Here is a 25,431-nt window from a genome sequence, read left to right on the forward strand (position 1 = left end):
CCCTGGTCAAAGGGGCTGGATTGGTCAAAATAAGAGCTGGAATCTAGTGCAACGTACCGTTTTGGGATTGCAAAGCTGCTAGAAGCTAAGGTTCAGAGAAAGGCTCGAGCAAAGGGGATTTTTCCCCAAATCGAAAACCCTTCGAGCTAGGGTTCATAGAGGAGTGCGAAGAGGGTTCGCGAATATGCTAGGAGAGCTCGCGATGGACTGGACCAGAGGTTGTTTCAAAAGCTTGGAGTTGATCAAAAGGTGCGAGAAGAACTGAGGGTCCGTGATTAAAAGAGGTGTGGCTCGAGAAGGGTGTGCGCGAAGTGCTTATTGGGTTCGATCTTCCCTTTTTTCCCTCTTCTCTTTAGTTTTTCTATAAAACGACAGTGATAAAGAGTTTTTCTCTCGGTTAGTTTTAGTTTTTGTCTTGGTTCTTCTCGGTTAGTTTTTCAAACACTCTCGGTTCTTTTCAGTTTGAGGGTGATTAGTTGATTAGTCTTAGTTAGTTTTAGTTTTAGTTAGTGTTAGTCTAGTTCTTGGAGTGATTTTCGTTTTCTTCTTCGTTGGAGATTGTTGAAGGCTACTCACAAGCAGTGACAAGTCGTGAGCCCTCCTTTGGTGATTTCGGTACCTTTTTGTAATTCGTTTGTTCATACTAATAAAATTACGAGTTCTTTTGATTCCCTTGTCCAATATTTTACATTTCTGCTTAATTCTTCCTCTTTATTGCAAGATTTTCATTTTCCAACACTTGTTCTTATTGTTTCTGCATTTTGGCATTGCATTCTGCTTTTACTTTTAATTCTTGTACCTTTCTTTTGTGTTTCCTGCTTTGATTCTTTCCATTTTGTTTTCTTTTGAGTTGGATGGTTTCCCATACCTTAGGATTGATTCTCTAGTTTTGTAATTTGCTGGTTTTGATTGTATAATATGATAATAGTGAGTAAAGCATAGGTAGTTATTTCCACTCGCTCTTGAAATAGGTTCTGATGTTAAATATAGTTGAAGGCACAATTTTAATTTAGATATGCACTGGTTGGTGGCTGGAGTGAGAATTGCCATTTTTAGTTTTTGAAATATGAAATGAAAGACCCCAAAGTGGGCTTTACAATTGCAAAAGATCTTTTTGAAGAGTGATTGAGACTCTTGCCTCAACCCATTGCACATTTATTGCTGAATTTTTTTTTGCCAAAGTTCTTTACATGTTTCTTTGCCTTATTTGTTTCTGCTGTGATAGTCTTTCTTGTTTCTGCAAATTGAATGTTGAGTTGTGCACTTTAGTGGTTCCATTATGGAATCCAAATACCCCAAAGTGGGATTTAATCACCAAGATGTCTTCTTGAGACACACTCTTGTTCAATGCACCAAGTAGGAAGAGATTTTTATTCAGAAACTATTTTTCTTTACACTTGCTAATATGTCACATGATTCTAGTTGTTGTTATTTTCATAGCCTTTCTTAGATGCTGTAAATTGAACGATTCTTTTTTAGTTTAGCAAGTTAGTATTAGGATCTCTTCTTATGGGTTTCTTTCTAGATTCATTAGTCAAATAAGTTAGGTTTTAATTTTGTTTTGCAGCCATCTTTCTCTTATGGGTTTCTAGATTCTTTCTACATTCACAAATTCCATGTTAGGAAGTGGAAAGTTTATGAAAGGAGGAAAAAGAAGAGTACCGAAGGTAAGGGACCGAACGATAAGGGATGAAGGTGTGAAGGATTGAACAATATCTACACTAATACCGAAAGGTGGGAGGAAGGAGTGAAGGACCGAACGGTATCTACACTAATACCGAACGATGGGAGGAAGGTGTGAAGGACTGAACGGTATTACCGAACGGTAGGAGGAATAAAAAGAGCGGGAAAGTTTGTTAGGGGGAGAGAGAAAGTATAAATAAACATTCTTGATTTTTGTTGAGGCAGCTAGCCATTTCTTACGTTTTGTCTTGAACCTTGTTGAGGGGGATTAGGCTCTCGAGTTGATATTGTTTTCGTTTTACAGTTACAGTGAATACATACAATTACAGAGATTAGACACCTTTCCTTTATTTTCTCTTGTTTATTGGCGTTGGCGTGAGTGGGTGTTGCGAGAATATTTAGGTCTCTTACTCAGAAACCTAACATTCCAACTGTGCATCTGCATTCCTTATTGGTCCTTAAGCACATTACATTCACTTGTGCATGGTATCACGTTTTGGTAGGCATATTTCACATTGCGGCATTATTTAGAGTTGTTAGGACAAATTTCCGTTGCATCCTTTAGCATTGCTAGGTTCATTGTCCCTTGCATTTTCCATTTTTCATTTGTAGTCATTAGGTTAGAATAACACCTTGCATTTAGCATCTTTCCAGGTTCTGAATATTTTTTTCTGGTTTTCTGCTTGATTCCTCTTATTATCATGTCTATCATATTCTAAAAACCCAATTCGTTTTGATTCTGCACCTTTCTTCACTAAAGATTTTGCATCATACCTTGCATACTGTTCCATTTCTGTATTGTGTCCATTCCTTAAGTGCATCAACATTTTAATTCCATTTCTATGCATACTCATTAACATCTAAATAGTCAGTTAGGTTCTGGAACTGCTTTCTGTACATTAACCATTGATAGGCATCAATTCCAGTAGTCTCTAGGATTAATTGCTTTACATTGCATGCTTCCTTTTGCATTTGTATCTGTTATTTCAATTTCTTGCTTTACATATCACTCTTTGTTGTTTTTTTCTTTTCATGCATTTAGTTGATTACCCAATTGGGGTTTCTTGATATTACTTGTTCTTTGCATTGACTAAATAGGGTTCTGATATTAGGTTCTGCTGTTGATTCGCATAAGTAATGATGTTCATCAATCTAGGTTCTTGTATTTGCTTTAATGCATCATTCTAGGTTAGGTGTCATGTATTACTTACAATTGAACATTCAAGAAACCATGAGTACATTCCAATTCCAAATCTCTTTCTGATTAAGGAAATTCATTCATTCATTCATTAATGCATCTCCAAAGCATTTCCCACATATGAATCTGTTCTAGACATTTCTCTTCCTTTCTTTACATCATTATACATCATTCATGCATCATCTAGCTTTAGTTAGATAGACATGCATTTGTAATTAGCTTTCGTTTCTTTTAAAACTTCAGTTTTCTTTTCTTGCCCACATTAACCTTGTTTTCAATTTTAATTCCATAGGATCAACTATACATTTCTAATACTTAACATGCACTGAGTCATAGGATTAAACCTTGGTTACCACTAGCCTACATTAGTGGGGAACTAAGTATTGTTCACTTTTAGTGCGACCTAAAAGCTCATTTCATTTCAACAGTAACCCTAAAGGTGTCTCACAAAATGGAGAAGTAGAGACCTAATTCTACAAACTTAGATACCAAGGAAAAAATCTTCTCCATTACAAGGAGGACACGTGGCCACTAATCCTTTCCATTAAAAGCATGCCACATGGCAAGAGCATGTGTCTCATAAAAAGAGAGGAACTTGGAGACGACTCTAGCCGAGGGTCCACAAGCTTCTAGAAGGTTTGTGCTCCAAGTTATGGCTTTTACCTTAGATCCAAAACCCTCTAGGCCCAAAACCTTAAACTACAACCTTAGGCCGAAAAGAAAACCTAGACTATGTAGCCCATTATACAAGGACCCAAAAGAAAACCTTATATTATTGGGCCTATAATACAAGGCCCAAAATAAATGTAATCTACTAAGTATTCATTAATGGTCCATGATGATAAGAGCTTGGGCTCACCTTCCATAGGAGACTCCAAATCTTCTTGTAAGCTCTTGGCCATTGTTAGGGAGTTTGATATCACCACGACGACCAACAAATTTAGTGATGGGCGACCCAACAATACATTGTATGATGTGATGGCGTCTATGACCAAGTATCGAATTGGTATGGTCTTAGTTAGGTTTTCTTCACCAAAAGACGTGTGAAGGTCGATGTAACCTCTCATAGACACCCTTTCTCTAGAGAAGCCATATATAGGTTCATCATAAGGTGTCATTGCTTCTTCTAGACGCTCCAACTTTTGATAGGTCTTTCAGTAGAGTATATCTAATGAAATACCCTATCGATTAAGACCTTTTTTATGGTAAAGTTCTCCGCCTCCAAGTTTATGACAATAGGGTTATTCTAATATGGGTCTACTCCTTGGAAATCTGCATTTGTGAATATGATAGGTGACGTCCTCTTGTGGCGATAATTATTGTAACACCACAATTTTCAGGGTGTCATGGGTTATTCAAAAATCGGTAAATTTCAAAACTTTATCATAGTGTGAAAATGTATTTTAAAAAACCTCAACATTTAAAGCAGATGTGGTCGATCTATGACTCGATTGCCCGATGTGACATCCCAACTCGTTGCCATGGAGAGGATATCCGTTGAGATTGATCCTCAATCGGGTCTGCCTTTAGGGCCACATGTAGAGAAGTTTAGGAGTTATTTGGGGATGTTGGCAAAAACTCATGTCTCTATTGTCATTGCATCTTGGGATGATGTCTCAGAGATGGACAAGAACCTCCTATGGCAGGACATTTTGGTATATTTACTTAAAAAAAATTAATATATTGTTTAATATGATTTTATTATCTCATTAACATGTTTTTTGTTTTGAACGGCAAAATTTTGATATTCCAAACACTAGGCAAATTAGAAAGAAAGTGTTAATTCACGTAGCAATTAGATGGAGGGACTTCAAGACAAGCCTGACACGTCTATATGTGTTTGGAGACTGACAACATGAATATATGAATATCCTTGTGCGAAGTACATAATAACTGAGGAGGAATGGATGCAGTTTCGTGCATCTAGAGAGTCTAGAGTGTGGCATGTTTGTTTCTTAAAATTTTGCTATAGTCAGATAAGGCATTCAATAATGATTTACACTTATGAATATACATGGTTTGACGGGTAAAAGGTTAGCAATCCAAGAAAGACAAAGACTTAATGATGCATTACACGTACTATCACGAGGTGGTTATGCATTATTTGAGAGAAAGATGAGAAAGAGTCAAGTAGAGACTTTAGGACTTGAGTCTCCTGACCTAGCACCTACACCTGCTAGGAACGAGATTGGAAGACTTCATGGACTAAATCTAATGAGAATATGACATCACAATCAATTGTCTTGAGATCACATAATTGTAAGTATAAATTCTAAACAAATAAGCAATCTATTTAATATTTAGTGTTTTATGTAACAAACTTCATTATCATATGTAGGATGTGTTGGTCGAGCAACAAACTCAAGGTTCCTTTGCTAGCTAAGGTAGGGACGACATTCTCACAAGACCATTGAAAAGCTAGAGCACCTAGGACGTGTACGTGGCGTTGGGGGTGTGATTGGTCTTCGGGACTACTTTGATCCTACACAAAGAAGCAGTGAATCCATGACTTAGGAGGCATTGAGGAAGGTGGAGCTCCAAGTGGAGGAAAGACTCAATCCACGCATGAGTGTTATAAAGTAATACTTCATGGAGCAGCTATAAGAATAAAAATAAATCCAAAGAATGCTGGAAGAAAAGCTGTCGTCCATGACCCAGGCAATGGGGTTGAATTAACATGGTTTATCTAAATAAGAGTTTGAATTTACAATGTGTTTTGTGTTCCAGGAGCTTATACATTATTAGATAACTATGTGATAATAATTATATTATTATATGTGTTTTTGATGTAATGTTGTTAGCTCACCCTTACATTTATGGTGATGATTTTTACCTACGGTAATTATATTTATATGAAAGCAGATGATGTTATAGAAGATGTTACTAATTATGTGTGAATGTTGTTTAAATCGAAAGACCAGTAGAAAATTATTTTTAGAATTTTCAAGATTTAATTCTTTTAAATAAATTACGTTAAGGAGTATTAGTATGTTATTTTGAGTTATATTAATATTGTTTTTAATTTATTTCACGATGATGTAATGAGATGTTTAAATATTTCACACTATATAATGATGATATTAAAATTGTATTTATCTTAATCATATAATATTTTTTTACTTAAATGTCATCTTAAATTGGAGTGTAACATAAGTCAGAAAGAGATTAGAAAAATAATATAGAAAAATTACTTATAGAGTTGTAAAATAAAAAATGAAATTATTATATCCTATTTATAAACTTTTCCATTATCATACATTAATGAGTTTATCTCTGAACATATATTTATAATAATAATAACAATAATTAATATAACATTATAATTAATTTGTGGTAAAATTTTAATTTATTATTTTCCATTTCCTTTCTTCATTTCATTCTCTCGTTTCTATTTTACTATTTAAAATTTTTGTCCATTATTAAGCTAAATATTTTTCTTCCTCTCTATACAAATCCTTTATAAAAAATTATCAATTATGTATACATATTATAAATATTAAATATTTAACTCAATAAAATATTTACAATAACCGTTTTTGTATGTTTTCATTGGTAATCTCCAATTATATAGAAATGGATTCTTTTTTTTTTTTCACATTTTTCATAGCAATACATCTTTTAATCTATGAAAAAACCATTGAATTTATCGGTGTTCCTTATCCCTTTGAAGTAATAGTCAAAATTTATTCTCTCACGACTTATGTTCCATTGATATTTTTTAAATCCAGTCTTCAATGACCCAACATATCTTTATTAATATTTTTTACAAGAAAAAGGATAGAGCGGGTAAGAAAGACGCGAAGAGGCGTGAAAGCAGGTGAATGGCATTGGCATAGGAAGGAACTGAAGCAGATTATTCTTTGCTCCTTTACTACACCTTCCTTCCCTCCCCTCTTTTCTCTTCTCTTTCTCCTGTTTTCTTTTCTGCAACCATTTAAGCTTCTTTTTCCGATTCCAATTTCGCTCTTCTCTTCTCTTTTTCTTCCCTTTCTTCCCTCTTACTGTCCCCAAACCCTTTCATCAACTTCATCTTCTTCTTCTTCTTCTTCATGCTGAAGAAAAGTGCTGCTTCACTTCTGCAACTTTAGGTTTCCGACCAATTGGTATTCTCTCCCTTCTCTTTCCTCTTTTCCATTTATTTCTTGCTGTTTCCTTGTTTTCCAACGCGCCTGCCTTCCCTAATGGAGTTCTGCACACTTCCAATTAGGGTTCTTTCTCTCGCTGACTGTCAATTTGAATTGGTTTCGAACCACGAGTTCACTGCCCTGCGGCTTTTGATTGGTTGCGAGTTTCCAATTCTCGTTTTTGGTGTGCTGAACTGTGAGCATTGTTTTTGAATTGGGGGATTTTCGTGTTTCGGTTGGGTTGGGTGTGCGGATGCATTATGCTACGTGTTTTGCAGATGGATTGTGTGGAATTTCGAAATGGTTGAAAGTTTCAGTTGTTCTATTGTAAATGGTGGAGTTTTTTTTTTTTTTTTTTTTTTTCTGTTTGGGTGATTTTTCTTATGTGTATGCTTTCTTTATTAACTGCTGCAGGGGTTTCGGGATGTGTATCTGCAACTGAATCGAGAAGAATGGCATTTTTTTGGTCTGTGATTGTGTTGTAGATGGTGGGTTAGGCTGTATAATTGCTGTTGTTGGTTGAGTCTGTCGTTAATTCAATCTGGATTTGAGTGCGGATGATTTCTTTATGTGGCTGAGTGAGTGGTTTTTATACATCAGGAAAATTTGTTGCATTCGTTGTTGTCGTTGTTGTGTGGTTTATTTTTTTCGAGAGTTTGGAACATAGTCGGCAGACAAAAAGGATTGACTTTTGTTCATGGGTAATAAACTTGGGAGGAGGAGACAAGTGGTAGATGAGAAGTATACTAGACCGCAAGGGTTGTATAATCATAAAGACGTGGATCATAAGAAGCTGAGGAAGCTAATACTTGAATCTAAGCTAGCACCTTGCTATCCTGGAGATGAAGAAAGTGCCTATGACCGTGAAGAGTGCCCTATCTGCTTTCTGGTCTGGTTTCTATATCATACCTTCATATTTTCTTTCTACATTTCACTCTGCTGTTAATTTACATTTTTTAAATGGTCAAATGAGTCAATTCAACTGTGCACACCTACGTAGGGCTGCAAAATATGACCTCTGGACCACCTTTTTTTTTATTTCAAATTGAAACAAACTGATGGAGATATTTTCTGGACTGATTTTTATCGTTGTTTCCTTAAAGTCTATTTAACGTTGTGAACTTCACGTATGACTTTCTAATATCCCCATTCCATTGTATTTTTTTCCCTAATTTAGTATTATCCAAGTCTAAACCGATCAAGATGTTGCACAAAGAGCATTTGTACAGGTAATTGTTTGGTGTTTCTTCATTGGGTATATATTTTGTCTATAGCATTTGTATGCAACCTAATTGTTTTCCTTTTATCAGAGTGCTTTCTACAGATGAAAGTTCCAAATTCCACTCGACCTACACAGTATCCTGCATTACTAGATGTTTGCTTTCAATATGAAGATGTAACTCATAACTGTTGTTCTAACAACTATCATCTTGCTGCTTTAAAATTAAATAGTTGTTTGTCTTAACAACACAAGATGTCCCTTCTGTAAAACAGCAAATTATGCTGTGGAGTATCGTGGTGTGAAATCAAAAGAAGAGAAGGGATTGGAACAGATTGTAAGTTGTTAGCTTACATGGTTATTGATTTTAGGAGTGCATTCAGAAATGTTTTCATCACGAATCAAGTTCATGTGCATTCTCAATTATTCAGGAAGAGCAGCGTGTTATTGAGGCAAAAATTAGAATCCGGCAGCAGGAACTTCAGGATGAAGAGGAAAAAATGCACAAAAGACTAGAAATGAGCTCCTCAAATGTAAATGTGGCAGTTGCAGATGTTGAATACAGTTCAAATGCAGGTAATCTATCAATACAGTTTTGGATTTCATCTGTATATATGTGAGTGTGAGTAATTCTAGTTGTAAAAGTTATTCTTATTTCAATCTTGTAGTGTCTGCATCTTCAATTTCTGTTGTTGAACATGATGAAATTGTTTCTTCTCAAGACTCAAGTGCCACATCAATGGTTAGACCAAATGCAACCACTAGGACCAATAGGTATGCTATCCTTCTTTGCTCTACCCCTCAATTTCCTAAATTTCTATTATTCATGTCATAGCATTTGTATCATCCAATGTTTTTCTTACAGACTTAGGGTATTAACTCTTTAATTAAACAATAGGAAGAAAATGGGTTGTTGTGTTAAATCTTTAATCAACATTGCTTCAAACTTACTGCAAGCCCTTTGCATGTTATATTTTCCAATGAATATTGTACCAGTTGGATTACACTATGCTAATCCAATTTTAACTCCATTAAGAATGAGAAAAATAATCTTCTCAGTGTTATTTGAATTGAGCCAGTAGTATCTGATCCTGTGCCTATAGTCGGTTGGTGCTTTAGACCACTAAGGTTATGAGAAACATACCTATTGTTTGTATGAAGATTCTGGACTCACTATAATAATAAACTTGAGATTGAAAAGAAATAATTCTTGAGGGCTTGATTGATCCCTCATAATCTTCTATTTATAAAAATAAATTGATACAAGAGTACATGATAATTAGGGTAACCTTAGACACAATATAATCATGATAGGGTAACCTAGACACTATAATCATGATAAATAGGGTAACCTACACACAATATAATATGATAAATAGAATAATCCTAAACACAATATAATCTTGATAAATAGGGTAACCCTAGACATAATATAATCATGATAAATAGGATAAATATTCTAACAAATAACTTGTCTAAATTTAGTTGTGTGAAGGGCATAAGTCCATATGTAAGTTATTCATATATGAACTAATGTAACATTTTGTATTGCTACTGTCTACAATTTAGTATTTTGCTATCGTAAGCAGTGTAGTTAGAATCATAAGAATTGAATGATTTGAATCATGATTTGATACAAACTTCTTTCCCTGCGATAACATGGTTTGATGAATCATTTTGTAGCCGGAATCGTAACATGATTTGGTGAATCGGATTTGAATCTGTGATTCACGATTCAGTTTCTTGTACATACAAGTTGTGATGAAGGAACAATAAAAGAAAAAATCAGGAAGAAACACATAGGCCAATAATCTCAGCGAAGATGAAAGTTTAGCGGAAAAGATGAATAACAAAGGATATGAAAACTAGAGAATAGTACCAATACAAAAGACAAACAGTGTAAAGAGGATAGGAGAAGATGAGAGAAGATGAACCTGGGAGTAGATGAATAAAGAAGGGAGAGAAAATCAACATGGTAGAATATGAACCCATGAACTCGGAGAATATGGAAGTCGTCAATAGGTTTTTGGAGAGTTTTGTTGTGACAGTCTTTTTTAGTGTTATTTTTTATTTTGTTTTTTTATAAAACAATAATATTATCTCAAAAGAATAGTTATTGTTTAAATTAATATATAAATGTTATTATATTTTTTATTCTTTTTATATAAAATTAGTTGTTTAATATTTTCTTTTTCTTTTAGTTCTTTTATAAAAAATTCTCAATATTATTTAAATTAGTATATATTTATTCTTATATTTTTTAATATAAACTTAGTTTTAATTTAAGGATTCATTTTCATTTTTTTAAAATTAATATACAATTTTTGTTATATTCTTTATTTATTTTTTAATAAAAATTAGTGATTGTTTAAGGATTTTGTTTATTTTATCTTTTAGGTTATACATATTATCTATCTTAGTATTCATAATAAGATGGGTTCATGATTTAACATATGGAAAAACGATTCACGAATAGAAACCTAAGGTAGAACAATTTTTTGAGTTAGAGGGAACCCCTGAAAATCAATGATGCCATTTACCGTTATTGTCCACGGATGGCAAAGCCTTTACATGTAGAATATTAAGAACAAAGGGAAATCTTGGCAGCAAATCATTAAAGATACAGGAAACAAAATTTGATTCCGGTGCTATTGATGATCCTGTTGTAGATTTGGCAAGATTAAAGCAAGAAGGAGCCTTGATGGATTATCTTGAAAGATTTGACACATTACTCACACGGGTAGACATTTATGAAGACTTGGCTTTAAGTTTCTCTCTTTCTAGTCTGTGGAATTAGAAAGAGTACATAGTCCTACAACGTGAGTTTAATGGAGATAGAATAGGAAAAAGGAATGAAACTGAAGAAGAATGGGAGGAAATCCAGAAGTGCTGGATAAAAATAGGGGAGTTGTCCATATTTGAAGGGAATGGCACCTAAGGTCACACACAACGAGGGCAACAAATTTTTTTGAAGTTCAGAACATCACAGGAACAACAGAAGTACCCCTAACCATCAATAGCATGGAAGAAAATGCAGTCCAGGGGTTCAAGACCTGGCAACAAAAATCCAAGAACCTTTCTTGGGAAGATCTTGCAACAACTCAACTAAGGATAGTTGAAGGAAACAGGAAAAACATGTTATTTGAGAGTTTGGCATTAGTGACAAGGACTGGAGTGGGGAAAAAGTCATCCAAGAATTCAAGATACTGGTGTCTCTGGTAAATCCAACATCAGAAAATCAGTTGGGGGAGAATTTCTTGACAAAGTGGCAGGCCCTATGCAAGAAAAATAAGATATCACCAACACCCCCAATATGGACATGGCTGAGTATTTGTCTATGGGTTTGGAGAGCAAGGACACAAATACAAGTGTGGTGTTATCTGGTAGGAGTTGTTGGGTTGTTAGGGTCTCTATGTTGAACCAGAGACTGGATCCAATCACCTGCATAGGTATTCTTATGGTGGGTTACGGGCTGATAATAAGTGCAGTGACATGGTTGATGTTGCTTCTGAGAAAGGTGCAAAAGCTGCTGCTCTATGGGTGGATAATTTTACAAAGGTTGGTTGTGAAAATACATCAGGTGAAGACTGTGATGAGAATGTTGTGACTCTTGCTTCTCAGAGTGAAGTTGCAAAAGCTGCTGATTTTAGTGGGGAGAGTGTGGTGGGTCTTGGTGCGTATGTTAAAACAGTGATGGAGGGTGAAGATAGAGGAAAGAAGTGGTGAGAACATGGTGACTACAGTTTCTGAAATAAAGTAGAAGATGTGGTTGTTTTGAGTGTGGATGGTTCGAAAGTGGTTGGTGTTGAGGAAGCAAAAGACAGGGGGAGGTAGTGAAGAGGTAGAAAAAGACAAAGATTGTTCTGAGAACATTGTGACTATAGGGGATCCAATGGCAGAAACAAGTGAGAACATGGTGGTAGACGTGGAGGACTTGAGAGATGAACGGTATGGTTTTGTTGTTGGTGATTTTGGTTGGGGACTAGCCAAGAGTAAACCTTGTTGGCCTGGCCGAATTTATGACCCATCTGATGCATATGATGACGCATTGAAACAGGAACAAAAGAATAGACCTCTGGTTACCTACTTTGGGCATGGAACCTTTGCTTGGTGTCATCCATCACAGTTAAAGCGTTTTGGGGACAACATTGATGAGAGGGTTAAACAGAGTAGTTCCATTGATTTTGCCAATGGTGTACAAGAAGCAACAAGTGAGGTTGGAAGGCTTCTGTTTATGAAGCTGAGTCTTTTAGTCGTTGACAAGTGAACAGGCTCAGAATCTACTCTCATATTGGGGAAAAATTCTAGAATCAAGGAAGGAGTTGTGCTAGAAGTTGGCATAGATAGACTTTTATATAGTCAATTTAAACCAGCAGAATTACTTTCTCATGTGAATTGAATTGCACGAGTTATTGATAGTGATAGTATTATTATGGAGCTGGAGATCTTAAAGGCTTGACTTTCTGCATATTATTTGTCAAAAGGGCATAAATTACCTGAATTTATGGATACTTAGCTGGTGCCTGGAATGGGAAATGGTCTAATGGATGAAATAGAGAACAGTAAAAGTACTATGGAAACCCCGACCTAAGGACCATTTGATGAGCTGGGTCATTCTCTAGGGCTTTCTGGGAGAATATCGAACCATGTAAGGAAGCAGAAAAGCATTGCTGAAATTATGGGGAAGGACAAAGATGTTCATACAGCAAGTAGGGAGGTGGAAGCAATTGGCTTAAATGGTGCAAAGAAGAGAAAAGGTGTGTCAGATGTTGAACATTCTGCCAAGGAAAACAGTGGTAGCATTGGCTCATGGCTGTAGTCAAAGGAGAAGAAACAAATTTTAGATGAAGGGAAGAGTGAAGAACGAAACAGGAAGGGTAGTTTGTCTAGAGAAAGAAAGAAAAGTAAGTACTTGTCTCCTCCTTTCACTACTCCAATCAGGGGCAAAAGGAGGAAAGTATGGAAGCAGAATCCTTTACAGTATCCAGAAAAGTTAAAGTATCACAGACAAGTGCAGTGGCTGCTGTTCTGTAATATCCGCCACTTTATATGGGGAGGTTTTTTGATAGCTCATATTACCAAACTGAAGAAGATGATGGGAAGAAGGCCACCAAAACTGATGAATCTTCCCCAAGTTTGATGAATTGGCTAATGGGAGATCAAGTCTTGCAGCAAGGGTTAATCCAAGGGCAGAAAGGAAGCCTTGAGGTAGCCTCGTGGAAAGTTGTTGCAACAATTAAGGATCAGGTTCTAGACTTCAACCTTGAGGACAAGGTTGTTTTTGCAGCGGCGTGTAATGAGAGGATATGTAATGTGTATGTTAGGAGGAAAATATATAGTAGTAGTTAGTTGGATTGTTAGGTGGAGTGAGACTTTTTATATATAGGGGGGTCTTTGTATGTATGAGAAATAGAGAAGATTGGGAGAAAATATCCCTTGTGTGTTTAGCATACACATAGGGTAGTTTATTTATATTGTAAGATATGGGCCAATGCCCTTAATACAGAATAGACTAAGCTCAAATAACAGAAACACACATCTTAACATCTAACACTCCCCCTCAAGCTGGAGCATATAAATCATATGTTCCAAGCTTGTTACAAAGATAATCAATTCTAGGTCCTCGTAAGTACTTAGTGAATATGTCTGCCAACTGGTTGCTTGAGTTAACAAACTCAGTCTTGATATCTCCGGATATGATTTTTTCTCGAATGAAATGACAATCAACTTCAATGTGTTTGATTCTCTCATGGAAGATAGGGTTAGAGCTAATATGGAGAGCAACTTGATTATCACATATAAGTATCATGTGAGTGACATCTCCAAATTTCAATTCACTAAGCAATTGTTTAAGCCACACAAGCTCGCAAGTAGCTGATGCCATAGCTCTATATTCTGCTTCTGCACTGGACCTTGCCACAACACTTTGCTTCTTACTTTTCCAAGATATCAGGTTGCTACCAATAGAGACACAATATCCAGAAGTAGACCTCCTATCAGAAGGGGAACCATCCCAATCAGCATCTGAATAGCAAACGATTTTTGTATCGTTGCTAGGGCCATATAGCAAACCTTTTCCAGGTGATCTTTTAATATACTTCAGTATGCGAACAACTGCATCCCAATGGTCTTCACATGGGGAGTTTAGAAATTGACTCACCACACTAACTGCGAAGGAAATGTCAGGACGCGTAACAGTAAGATAGTTTAATTTACCAACTAGTCTTCTGTACCGTTCAGGATCTGAGAAAGGCTCCCCCTGATTTGGTAGGAGTTTGATGTTAGGGTCCATAGGTGTCTCAACAGATTTACAGTTCATTAACCCTGTTTCCTCCAAGATGTCTAACGCATACTTCCTCTGAGATATGACAATACCATCATTGGATTGTGCTACTTCAATACCCAAAAAGTACCGGAGTTTGCCAAGATCTTTGGTTTGAAAATGATGACAAAGGTGTTGTTTCATCTGAGAGATGCCAAGATAGTCGCTTCCTGTGAGAACAATATCATCGACATACACTATTAAGTAGATACATCCAGCACTCGAGTGGCGATAGAACACTGAATGATCCGCTTCACTGCGAGACATACCAAATTGTTGAACAACACAACTGAATTTACCAAACCAGGCCCGAGGAGACTGTTTTAGGCCATATAAGGATTTGCGAAGACGACATACCAATCCAGATGACTCCCCCTGAGCAACAAAGCCAGGCGGTTGCTCCATATAAATTTCTTCATGCAAATCACCATTGAGGAAAGCATTTTTGACATCAAGTTGGTAAAGAGGCCATTGTCGAAGAGCGGCCATGGCAATGAATAGGCGAACAGAGGTCATTTTTGCCACTGGAGAAAAAAGTATCACCATAATCCAAACCAAAAATCTGTGTGTAGCCTTTGACAACCAGTCGAGCTTTCAGACGATCAATTGTGCCATCAAGACCAACCTTGTGTGTTTAGCATACACATAGGGTAGTTTATTTATATTGTAAGATATGGGCCAATGCCCTTAATACAGAATAGACTAAGCCCAAATAACAGAAACACACATCTTAACATCTAACAGTATGCAAGGACGTTTTTGGAAAGTTTGGAGAAGTGTTGGTAGGATCATTGGCATCTTGTGTGAAGGGAACATTGTCCCTTGGCTGCATTCATGCTGTACTTGTTGCCTAGACTTGAAGTTGAGAGAAAATGAATAGTCTTATGTTTTGATTAAGAAAGTCTGATACAACTTACTACTGTATTTATAGAAGACAGTAGTTTTGAAAGATAAAGGGCGGGAAGCCCCTAACAAAACCCTAACATAAATACTAATAATAAAATAAAGACATTATACTTCAACACTCCCCCTCAAGCTGGAGCATATAGATCATATGCACCAAGCTTGGAACATATAAATTGAATTCTAGGCCCCCTTAGAAATTTGGTCAGAATGTCTACTAGTTGTTCATTAGAGTTGACAAACTCAGGAACAAGATCCTTTGACAATAACTTCTCTCTAATAAAATGACAATCAATCTCTATGTGTTTTGTTCTTTCATGAAACACTGGATTGGAGGCAATGTGAAGGGCGGCTTGATTGTCATAGTACAACTTCATCTGCTCATTTTCACAAAATTTCAACTCTTGAAGGAGTTGTCTAATCAACACAAGTTCACATGTAGTTAGAGTCATAGATCGATATTCAGCTTCAGCACTAGATCGAGCAACAATACTTTGTTTCTTACTTTTCCAAGATACAAGGTTCCCTCCAAGTAAAACACAATATCCTATGGTAGATCTTCTGTCAATTGGACAACTAGCCCAATATGCATCACAATATCTCTCAACTCAAGTGCTTCCCTTTTCCTCATACAACAATCCCTGTCCTGGGTTCCCTTTTACATATCTGAGAATGCGAATCACTGCATTCCAATGATCAACATGTGGATTTTGCATAAATTGACTCACAACTCTTACTGGATAAGAAAGATCAGGTCTTGTTATGGTAAGATAGATGAGTTTTCCAACAAGCCTTCTATATCTCTCTGGGTCTGAGAAAAGTTCACCTTGGTCTTTCATTAACTTTTGATTTGAGTCCATAGGACTATCAATGGGCTTGCAATTTGTCAGGCCTGTTTACTCCAAAATATCAAGAGCATATTTTCTTTGTGAAATGATGACACCTTCCTTTGATTGTGCCACTTCAATACCAAGGAAATATTTTAGCCGCCCAGATCTTTGGTTTGAAAGTGGTTGAACAAATGATTCTTTAATTGAGCAATTATAGTGACGTCATTTCCTATAATGACAATATCATCAACATAGACTATAAGATAAACACATTTATCAGGAGAAGAGTGACTATAAAATACTGAATGATTCGCCTCACATCGTTTCAATCCAAAATTCTGCATAACCCGACTAAATTTACCAAACCAAGCTCGAGGTGATTGCTTCAAGCCATAGAGGGAATGGTGTAATTTACAAACTAACCCAGACTCCCCCTGAGCAACAAACCCAGGAGGTTGCTCCATGTATATCTCTTCTTCTAGATCACTATGAAGAAAGACATTTTTAATGTCCAACTAGTAAAGGGTCCAATGACGAATGACAGCCATAGCAAGCAAAATACGAATTAACCACAGGAGAAAATGTATCACAATAGTCGAGGCCATAGACTTGAGTATATCCCTTAGCTACTAGACGAGCTTTGAGACGATCGATTGCACTAGTAGGACCAACCTTAATAGCATAGACCCATCTACAACCAACAGGCTTCTTACTAGGAGGAAGAGGAACAAGGTCCCAAGTGCCATTGTGTTCAAGTGCCTGCATTTCATCAATCATGGCTTGTTGCCATCTAGGATGACCAAGTGCCTCATGAACATTATTAGGAACCTTAATGGAAGATAAGGAAGAAACAAAGGAGAAATATGGAGGAGACCAACGATGATAACTCAAAAAATTATAAACAGGATAAGGATTACGAGTAGAGCAAATACCTTTTCGAAGGGCAATAGGCCAATTATTATCTGAGTCAAGAGAGGGTGAAGAGGATGAAGGATCCATGGTTTGGGAATCTGATGAAGGAGGATCTGAGTCTCGAGGATCTTCAGTGTTCTGAGTTTGAGATTGTGTCCGACACTGATATGTCAAAAGAGGTGGAGGAACAATGTCATTTGCATTTTGAGTTTGAGGTAAAGAAGTAGGAGTAACCAAGGGATCACATGATGGTAAAGGAAACATTTGTTGAACAAATGAACGGTCCTCCATGGAGGACAAGAAAAAAGGTGTATCTTCAAAGAATGTGACATCAACAAACATATAATACCTCTTGGTTGAGGGAGAATAACATTTATACCCTTTCTGAAGGCGAGAGTATCCCAAAAAGACACACTTGATAGTTTTTGCAGAGAGTTTATCAAGACCTGGAGAAGCATTATGAACAAAACAAGTACACCCAAATATACGAGGAGAGACATGGAAAAGAGGGTCATTTGGAAAAATAACAGAGTGAGGGACTTTATTCTCAAGAGAGGAAGAAGGCATCCTATTGATCAGAAAACAGGCATTAAGGACTACATCACCCCAATGATGATGATAGGATTTAATATGATAGGTTATAATGAGTAATAGGTGTGTAGGAGAGAGAAAACAGTTGAAGAATTAATTGTTTAGTTTAGGAATTAATTGTTGTTGGGTAGTTAGAAGTGGGCTGCCTTTATAAGAAGGCAGGGGGGGGGGGGGGGGGGGGGGTTGGTAGAAGGGAGTTTTTGATATCAATTGTATAGACAGGAACCTTGATCCTGTGGAGGGGGATTATGCTCCCAGTTACTGGTTGTACATGACATTGGTTGATGTGAATACATATTTTCATTCTTTTCTTACCATTTGGGTGCTATTGTGTGAGTGTGTGCTGTGAGACAGTTAGGTTTCATTTGGGCTACACCAAACTAGAAGTAAGGGAATATATAGAACAATTTGAACAATATGCGGGGTTCATGAAAGGAATGCAACAAGATTATTTGGTGGGCATCTTCTTGAATGGGTTGAAGGAAGAAATGAAGGCAGAGGTTAATGATGAAGGCTCAAATGGTGAAAGAAAAGGTTAGAGTCACCACCAAGGGGGATTCTCTCACTGTGCGACTTAAAAGTAACACCTAAAGATACAAATTCAGTGGGTTTTACCAACTCCAACAGAGGAGCTGGAGAGAGCAATGGCTGTGTGCGCACCATCAATAGTTCTCCTATTGGGACTCAACAAGGAGGGGCATCGTTTAGAAAATTGTCCCAAGAAGAATTGCAAGATAAGATTAAAAAAGGGCTTATGCTTGAAGTGTGATGAGAAGTTTGGGCCTAATCATACTTGCAAAAATAAACTGCTTCATATGCTGCTTATTTCGAAAGAGGAAATTCGGGAGTTAGGAGAATCTGCTGCCTGCATTCATAAAGAATTTTCAGACTTTCACCTTGAGGATAAGGTGCATCTTCATGGAGGGGGTGTTGATAGCTTTGATACAATTTACAAAATAAGGAAAAAAGAAGGTAGTTAATGCAGTTGAAAACACCTCCCACCCATCGAAAACAGTTGGGAAGCTGCCACTGCCATCAATAAGGAGTTTCTTGCTTTTCACCTTGAGGACAAGGTGAAACTTCATGGAAGGGGTATTGATAGATTCAAGGGAAACATTTATGATAGAAGAAATGAAGGAAGATTAATCTTATACCTAGCTTTACTATATTCAACAATGGGCATGAACCCCATAAAATAGTGCAAGTTGTTCCTGGGTAAGTAAGAGCCGAAGTTGTTAAAAGAGAGCTCATGGATAGAGATGAAGCTGAGACAATTGAAGAAGCATCTGTCGAGTGCACAAGACAGAATGAGGTTTCAGGATCGTACAGGGAGGAGTTTTGAGGTTGGTGATATGGTTTTCCTTAAGCTCAAACAACACTGTCAACAGTCTCGGATGAATAAAATCAGCACCAAGCTAAGTGCAAATTATTACTGTCCTTTTAAGATCTTAGAGAAGATTGGAGCAGTTGCCTATCGTTTGAAATTACCACCCTCTTCAGGGATACATCTTGTGTTCCATGTTTCCTCACTTAAGGAGGTAGTCGGTGTCTATAAAACAGTCGACAAACGACCAACATGGATAGAAGATGAAAATGTGGAAGTCACGGAGCTTGAATCAATATTGGCTTCAAGAAGTATTATGTAGAGGAGGGAATTAGTTAACCAATGGTCGGTTCATTGGAAAGGAAAAACAGTAGAGGAGGCAAGTTGGGTCATCAAAGTCATTTTCCATACTTGAGTCTTGAGGACAAGACAATTCTTCAAGAAGAGGGTATTGATGGGCCCAAAGAGCAAATGGGTCTTGTGAGCCTCTAACCCATGAAGTGAAGCACAACTCAAGATGGGGAAGGGTATATGTGAGAAAGAAGAGCAAGGGTAATGACGTGGTCTGATTAGAAGAGCGGTTAGTTAGAAAAGAGAGAGGTGGGTTCTTTTGCTGCTTTTCTGAATAGTGAACCTTGTTGGTTACTCTAGAGGAGCTTTGCTCTGGGCAGTAAGATTTGTTATCTTGCTGTATTTTCTTTTTCCAATAAATCTCAGATCTATCTTACATTTCATTTCCCTATTCTCTTTTGTTGCTTGTTTTTGTGGTGTGGATCTGTATCAATTAGTCCGACCTTATTTATTAAATACTTGTCTGTTCATAGAAATAAAGGCATGAGTTCTTTTATATATTATGGAAAACTACTTCTTCGACTTACCTTAATTTTTTCCAAAATGCTGAAAACTGCAGAGACGATGAATTTGATGTTGACCTTGAGGACATTATGGTCATGGAAGCAATTTGGCTTTCCATTCAGGTAAAAACTTTTCATTATATGCTACCTGTTAGCTTAGCTATTAATCATTTAATGTTATTGCAATGGAATATAACCGCTTATCTGCAGTATAATGGTTCACTTGTTTTTAAATCATTTAATTGCATATCATTTTATTTTCAATCATGGAATTGTTCAGTTTCAGTTTACTTTTCTCTTAATATCTGCAATAGAGATGAAGATAAGTAAATTCTTCCAATGGAGTGTACCTCATTCTTTATTTTTTCCATCTGTAAAATTATTTTGTAATGAAAGAAAATGACCATGAGACTCATTTTTGCTGGTTTGTGTTTGCTATCTTTTACTCATGCTCAAAAAGCTTTCAGTTTTTATCTATTAGTTTGAATGCAAGTTAGCATCCTTTCAGCTTACTATAGAACTCGAAAGTTCAAACAAAGATTTTCTTCTATTACATGATTGTGGTTAACTGAGATTTATTGGTAATGCAACCATACTCTGGAATCCAGATCTTTGCTTGTTTTTCAAGTAATGTTTATATAGACTTGGGTTCAGTGTGTAGTCTATACTTGGTAGCATATCCACCATTTAAAGTACACATTGAAACTTTAACTATATGCACATTATGAAATTCAATGATGGATATACTGCCACAGTGCCATATAAGGTTCAGGGAACGTAATTCTATAATAACACTGCTCAATGGTTTGTGTTGTCCAGTTTGTTTGATGATTGTGATCGACTCTACATGTATTAAAACTGCAGGAGAATGGCAGGCAGAGAAATTTATCTTTTGCTGATGCTACTTCTGGACACTACGCAGCTGATGGTCATTATGTTTCGGCCGTAACTGAATCATCCTCGTCTCCATCTGGAGGCCTTGCCTGTGCCATTGCAGCTCTTGCTGAGCGCCAGCAAATGGCTGGAGAATCATCTCTGAGCTTCACCAATGAAAATGTATCATCATTCAACACACCGCAAAGTTCTAGAAGGTTTTATAACAGACTTGGTCAGGATATGACTAGGTATCCACCTGTTGACGACCTCAATGAGGAGCCACCAGATGGTAATGCAGCGATGACTAGGAGTCATAGTGAATGGGACACAGGGGCACAGATGACTGAACAAGCAACTAGCTATACAAACTCTATTGTAGCAGATGATCGTGGTGAACTATCTTCTTTGCCACAGTCTGATGACATTGATGGAAGCCTTCAAAGTGCCACGGAACCTATTATTCCTGAGAGTTTTGAGGAACAGATGATGCTTGCTATGGCTGTCTCTTTGGCTGAAGCTCGAGCCATGTCCAGTGAGCAGAGTGCTTCTTGGGATTAGTCTTTGATTGGTTGAGGTACTGGTTTAATCTCTTTTAAATGGGTTACGCTTGCCTTGGGTAAATTGGCAAGCCGAGTCCAATGTTGAGAATTTGAGGAAAGTTCACTCGTTGTGTGCAATTTGTTCAAGGATCAGGTAGTGATCTCTCTTCCAACACAAATTTATAGATATAAATGTCAAAGGAAAACTAATGATTCTAGTTGGTGAAAGGTTGCTGTTCAATGGCATTTTTTTTACTTGTCTTCAATGTTTTCTCCCCGTCCCCCTCATTGGTTTCTGTAAATAGTTTTAGTCTTTGATAGATGTACTTTCATTCTTACAGTAATATATGACACATTTTAAACATTTACTGAAGATGTAAGGGAATTAAATTTCTTTCATGAAATCTTTGTGGTTCTATTCATTGAGATCTTACTTAAACAGAAGTTATGCCTGTAGGCTCGACTCTTAAATATCTGCAGAACTTTGTATAAATGGTCTTATGAATGAATTTATTGAGTTACAAACTATTCTTCACTGAGGTTAGTGCATCAGGTATAAATTGGAGGTTAGTGCATCACGTAAATTGGTAGGAATGTGGGTGGATTTGGTAGCATTTTGGATTTAAAACGAGGTTTCCCAAAGAAGCTTTCTCTCCCGTCTTCTCATTCCCTTTTTTTTTTCTTTACGCATGCATAGGTAAAAATCAAAGGCGGATATAATAATTCTTGTTAAACTCTACGTTGAAGCTGTGTAACTTCTCTAGGAAGCTGTTCTCTGTACTCTGGAGGAGAATTGAGTGAATTTTATTACATTTGAGACATGATATTTACCCAGCTGATACCTGTCACATGTAATTAACTGCTTATCTCGTTGATCTGTTTCTCGTCTTTTTCTCCTATCATGTGTTTATTTTCTCTTTTTCTGAGGTATGTAATTTTACGCTTTTCCAGTCCATTTATCTTTTCTTATATTGTTATTGTCCGTGAGAGATATATGGCAGCCAAGTACTTGTGTAATTAGCATGTCACTGAGTAGACATCAATTCCAGAGCCATAATATTGTCATATTTACTGGCCATGATAATTGTATGTTGTGCAAGAACATTTGCCTTGTGCCTTTTATGATGGGAAGGTAAATGGATTGAATCTAACATCGTGAATAGATGATGATACAGAACACTGTGTCTAGTTACTATAAACAAACTAATAGTTGCATACTAAGGCTTCATTGATCACTGGATTGGAACCAATACCAAACTCTACTAAGCTTCTATAAGAATGCTAAATGAATATATCCGTGTGCCAGTAATATTCTAATATGTCGTAACTATGATGAGAAATTTCTGCATTGTCCTAATATTTGTAGTTGTCTTCATCTGTTTTTCTTTTAAATTAAGACATTTTTAATTTATTAGATAATCTAAAAAATTTATTAATTTTTCTTTTGGTCTTTAATTTTATAACTTATTTATAATGTACACTTTTGATAATATTCTTTTCTTTGTAATTGATTTTTATTTGATACTTATATAATTATAATTATTTTTTTATATTTGATAATAGAGAAAAAAATGTATATAATTTTAACATTGCATACTTAATCTTATGTCTTTTTATTGTCATTTTTATTTTTTATAATAAAATATTTAATTAATATTTGAAATAGGAAGGAGATAGATATGTAAACAAGTATGGTATATTAGTTTCTCGATAGGAGTAGGGATACATCAAAAGTTTCATAACCTTGGTGATGAGAATGGATTTTTGCTTTGATGATATAAATGAGATAGCCAAACCGATACCGGCATCCGCTCTATACCATTGCCGTCTTTACTCTATGCAACGGAGAATTGAAGCGATTAATATTCCTAAAGTTCTATTATTTTATACTTTCTAACAATTGAAACGCCTATATAGTAAGGAAAATATGAATTAATGGTGTTTCTATAAATAACAAAAGCTAGCTTATAGAAACAAAGTTAATATTTGGTTAAAAGAAAGACAACTTTGGTGTGGAAGACAACTTTTATCGGTTTTGTAATAACTTGTGACATCTCAAAATTTGGGATGTTACACTTAGGGTTAGTCTTGATGTGTGTTTGAGATTGGAGCATGAATGTATGTAGGGACGTACCTGAGTGTTTGATTGATGAACATAAGAGTGAAGGAATAAGTCTATTTATTATACTTCGTAAATCTTGAGTTTATGTGAGATAGGTGCTTCATTATGCCTTTATGCAAAATAAGGGTTGTTCGGGTATTGAACCTTCCTTGTGTGGGGGTGATGGTGTTTCTTTGTCCTTGGCAGTAATACATGTTTCTTAGTTGGATTGCAGGACTACTCGAGCACATCTGTAGGGGAGGCTACAGATGATCTACAAGGGAGATTACAGATGGCTTGTAGGGGAGGCTATAGGTGGCCTGTAGGGGAGGCTACAGGTGGGTGAGGTGGGGTACAAGAGTGAGATTGAATCTTTCCACTAAGATGTTATGGTTTTGTGGAGGCTCATGGTGGTACATGTGTTGATGATCGTAATGACGATAATGCTATAGAGGAATGCTATGATGATAGTGATGGTATCATGTGATGTAGTTAGCACAGGGGATGTTGAGAGCATAGATGGTTAGTCTATGTTTATGATATTTGTGATAACATTGAGGATCGAGGATCGAGGATCAAGGATCGAGTAACTTAAGATGATTGAATTGTTTTGTGTTATAGGATTAGGAATTATATGGTTAATACTTCTATGTATTGGGTGTTTGATTATGGTTGATATAATCAGTATGTAAGTATTTTGTTTTATGATTGTTTATCGGTAGCTTACCCTATACGTCTTTATGTTTGTGTTGTGAATGATATTATCGAAGATGATCATATAATATGTTATACATGAGCAGATGATATTGCAAATGTTGTTGAGACATGATAGATTCGAGAGATGACAGGGCAAATTTGAGATTTTCTTTGAAAGTTATTGTGTTTGAGCTTTTGAGAAAATGTAATTGGAGTTCTTTATTTCACTCATTATTTTCATTATTTACATTATTTTTGAATAATGTAGTTGGATAAGGGTTTTGGAACTATTATGTTTTTAATAAATTATGCATGTTTAATTAATGAGATTTTTTAAGAGTACGTTTCCGCGCTATGATAAAAGTTTCAAATTTATTGGTTTTTGTAACAACTCGTGACACCCTAGATTTGGGGCGTTATAGAAAACATACCCAATACATCATGCATGCATTTAAGCTTCACATACTCTTATAAACAAACTCTAATACATACATTACATCACTTGAGTCATCCTAACAAACCAAATATTCTACATATGATTATCATACCCTTTTATAACATATATTTGCATGGTAAAACTCCCAAATATCATAACTTTATTTTCCCTTAGCATCAAACCCTATTATGGAATAATCCAACAAAAACCATACATACATTCATAAGTAAAACTCATCACAAATATTAACATAAACTTTATCCCCATGCATACACAAACTCTTACCCAACCATAACCGCAAAATGATAATAACCATAATCATGTACACATGCATCAAAACAAAGTTTAATAATCAAGATAATCAAGAACATATATCATACAACAAATAAAGAGATTCCTCATACCTTGGCCAATTCTAGAACTTTATCTATACTCCAAAAACACCACAAATCTCCCCTTACATTAATGTTTTCTGCAGCTCCTTTGCCTCTTTTCTAGAAAACGTTTCTCTCTCCCTAACTCTCTCTTTTTCATTTGATGCAGGTTTCTAGAGTTTTTTAACAAATGCTCCCTTTTTCCTATATATTAGTATTTATAAATCACCCAAATCTTATTTTCTAATATTCCCTCACTTAAAATAACATATTTTTAAATCCAAATCTCTATCTTTTTTCTCTCCCCCGTTGAGCACTTATCTCTTTTATTTTATTTAATTTAAATTGCATGTTTTTACTTCCTATACCCCGTTATTTAATTTTTACACCAATTAATAAAGGGTAAAGTTTATTTTCCCTCTAGGAAAAATAATAAACAAAAAAAAGAT

General features: G+C 36.0%; 2 protein-coding genes and 1 long non-coding RNA gene across 10 annotated transcripts; all 3 read left to right on the forward strand.

Moving 5' to 3' along the window:
• On the forward strand, window positions 1–5,655 carry LOC128194719 (uncharacterized). 4 transcript variants are annotated; one of them, XR_008246058.1, is made up of 3 exons: window positions 1–625; window positions 1,568–5,140; window positions 5,220–5,655. It is a non-coding gene; the product is annotated as an uncharacterized LOC128194719 (long non-coding RNA). The 4 variants fall into 4 exon arrangements; XR_008246059.1 differs by having other exon boundaries at window positions 1–615; XR_008246060.1 differs by having other exon boundaries at window positions 18–625; window positions 4,915–5,140.
• A 1,015-nt stretch (window positions 5,656–6,670) lies between these two features.
• On the forward strand, window positions 6,671–21,748 carry LOC108333888 (E3 ubiquitin-protein ligase DA2L). 5 transcript variants are annotated; one of them, XM_052870397.1, is made up of 10 exons: window positions 6,671–6,984; window positions 7,089–7,339; window positions 7,420–7,894; window positions 8,183–8,234; window positions 8,316–8,361; window positions 8,480–8,561; window positions 8,656–8,800; window positions 8,893–8,998; window positions 20,017–20,083; window positions 20,825–21,748. In XM_052870397.1, the coding sequence occupies exons 3-10, from the start codon at window positions 7,703–7,705 to the stop codon at window positions 21,392–21,394; spliced, it is 1,260 nt and encodes a 419-aa protein (XP_052726357.1). In that variant the 5' UTR covers window positions 6,671–6,984; window positions 7,089–7,339; window positions 7,420–7,702; the 3' UTR covers window positions 21,395–21,748. The 5 variants fall into 5 exon arrangements, with proteins under 5 accessions (XP_052726357.1, XP_052726358.1, XP_052726359.1 ...); XM_052870398.1 differs by having other exon boundaries at window positions 7,089–7,332; XM_052870399.1 differs by having other exon boundaries at window positions 7,089–7,308.
• LOC108333890 (PWWP domain-containing protein 3-like) lies at window positions 10,659–12,491 on the forward strand. The gene has a single exon (XM_017569382.2). The coding sequence runs from the start codon at window positions 12,009–12,011 to the stop codon at window positions 12,489–12,491; it is 483 nt and encodes a 160-aa protein (XP_017424871.1). The 5' UTR covers window positions 10,659–12,008.
• Window positions 21,749–25,431: the final 3,683 nt, after the last annotated feature.

This window comes from Vigna angularis, chromosome 11 (genome assembly GCF_016808095.1).
Source record: "Vigna angularis cultivar LongXiaoDou No.4 chromosome 11, ASM1680809v1, whole genome shotgun sequence".
NCBI classification, from domain to species: Eukaryota; Viridiplantae; Streptophyta; class Magnoliopsida; order Fabales; family Fabaceae; genus Vigna; species Vigna angularis.

Excerpts from the sequence above, each read along its gene's own strand:
- LOC108333888 (XM_052870397.1), top strand. The coding sequence starts at position 7,703 with ATGGGTAATAAACTTGGGAGGAGGAGACAAGTGGTAGATGAGAAGTAT. Across the intron at positions 8,362-8,479 it reads AATTCCACTCGACCTACACA|ATGTCCCTTCTGTAAAACAG; the intron begins GTATCCTGCATT and ends TAACAACACAAG. Across the intron at positions 8,562-8,655 it reads AGAAGGGATTGGAACAGATT|GAAGAGCAGCGTGTTATTGA; the intron begins GTAAGTTGTTAG and ends TCAATTATTCAG.
- LOC108333890 (XM_017569382.2), top strand. The coding sequence starts at position 12,009 with ATGGTTCGAAAGTGGTTGGTGTTGAGGAAGCAAAAGACAGGGGGAGGT.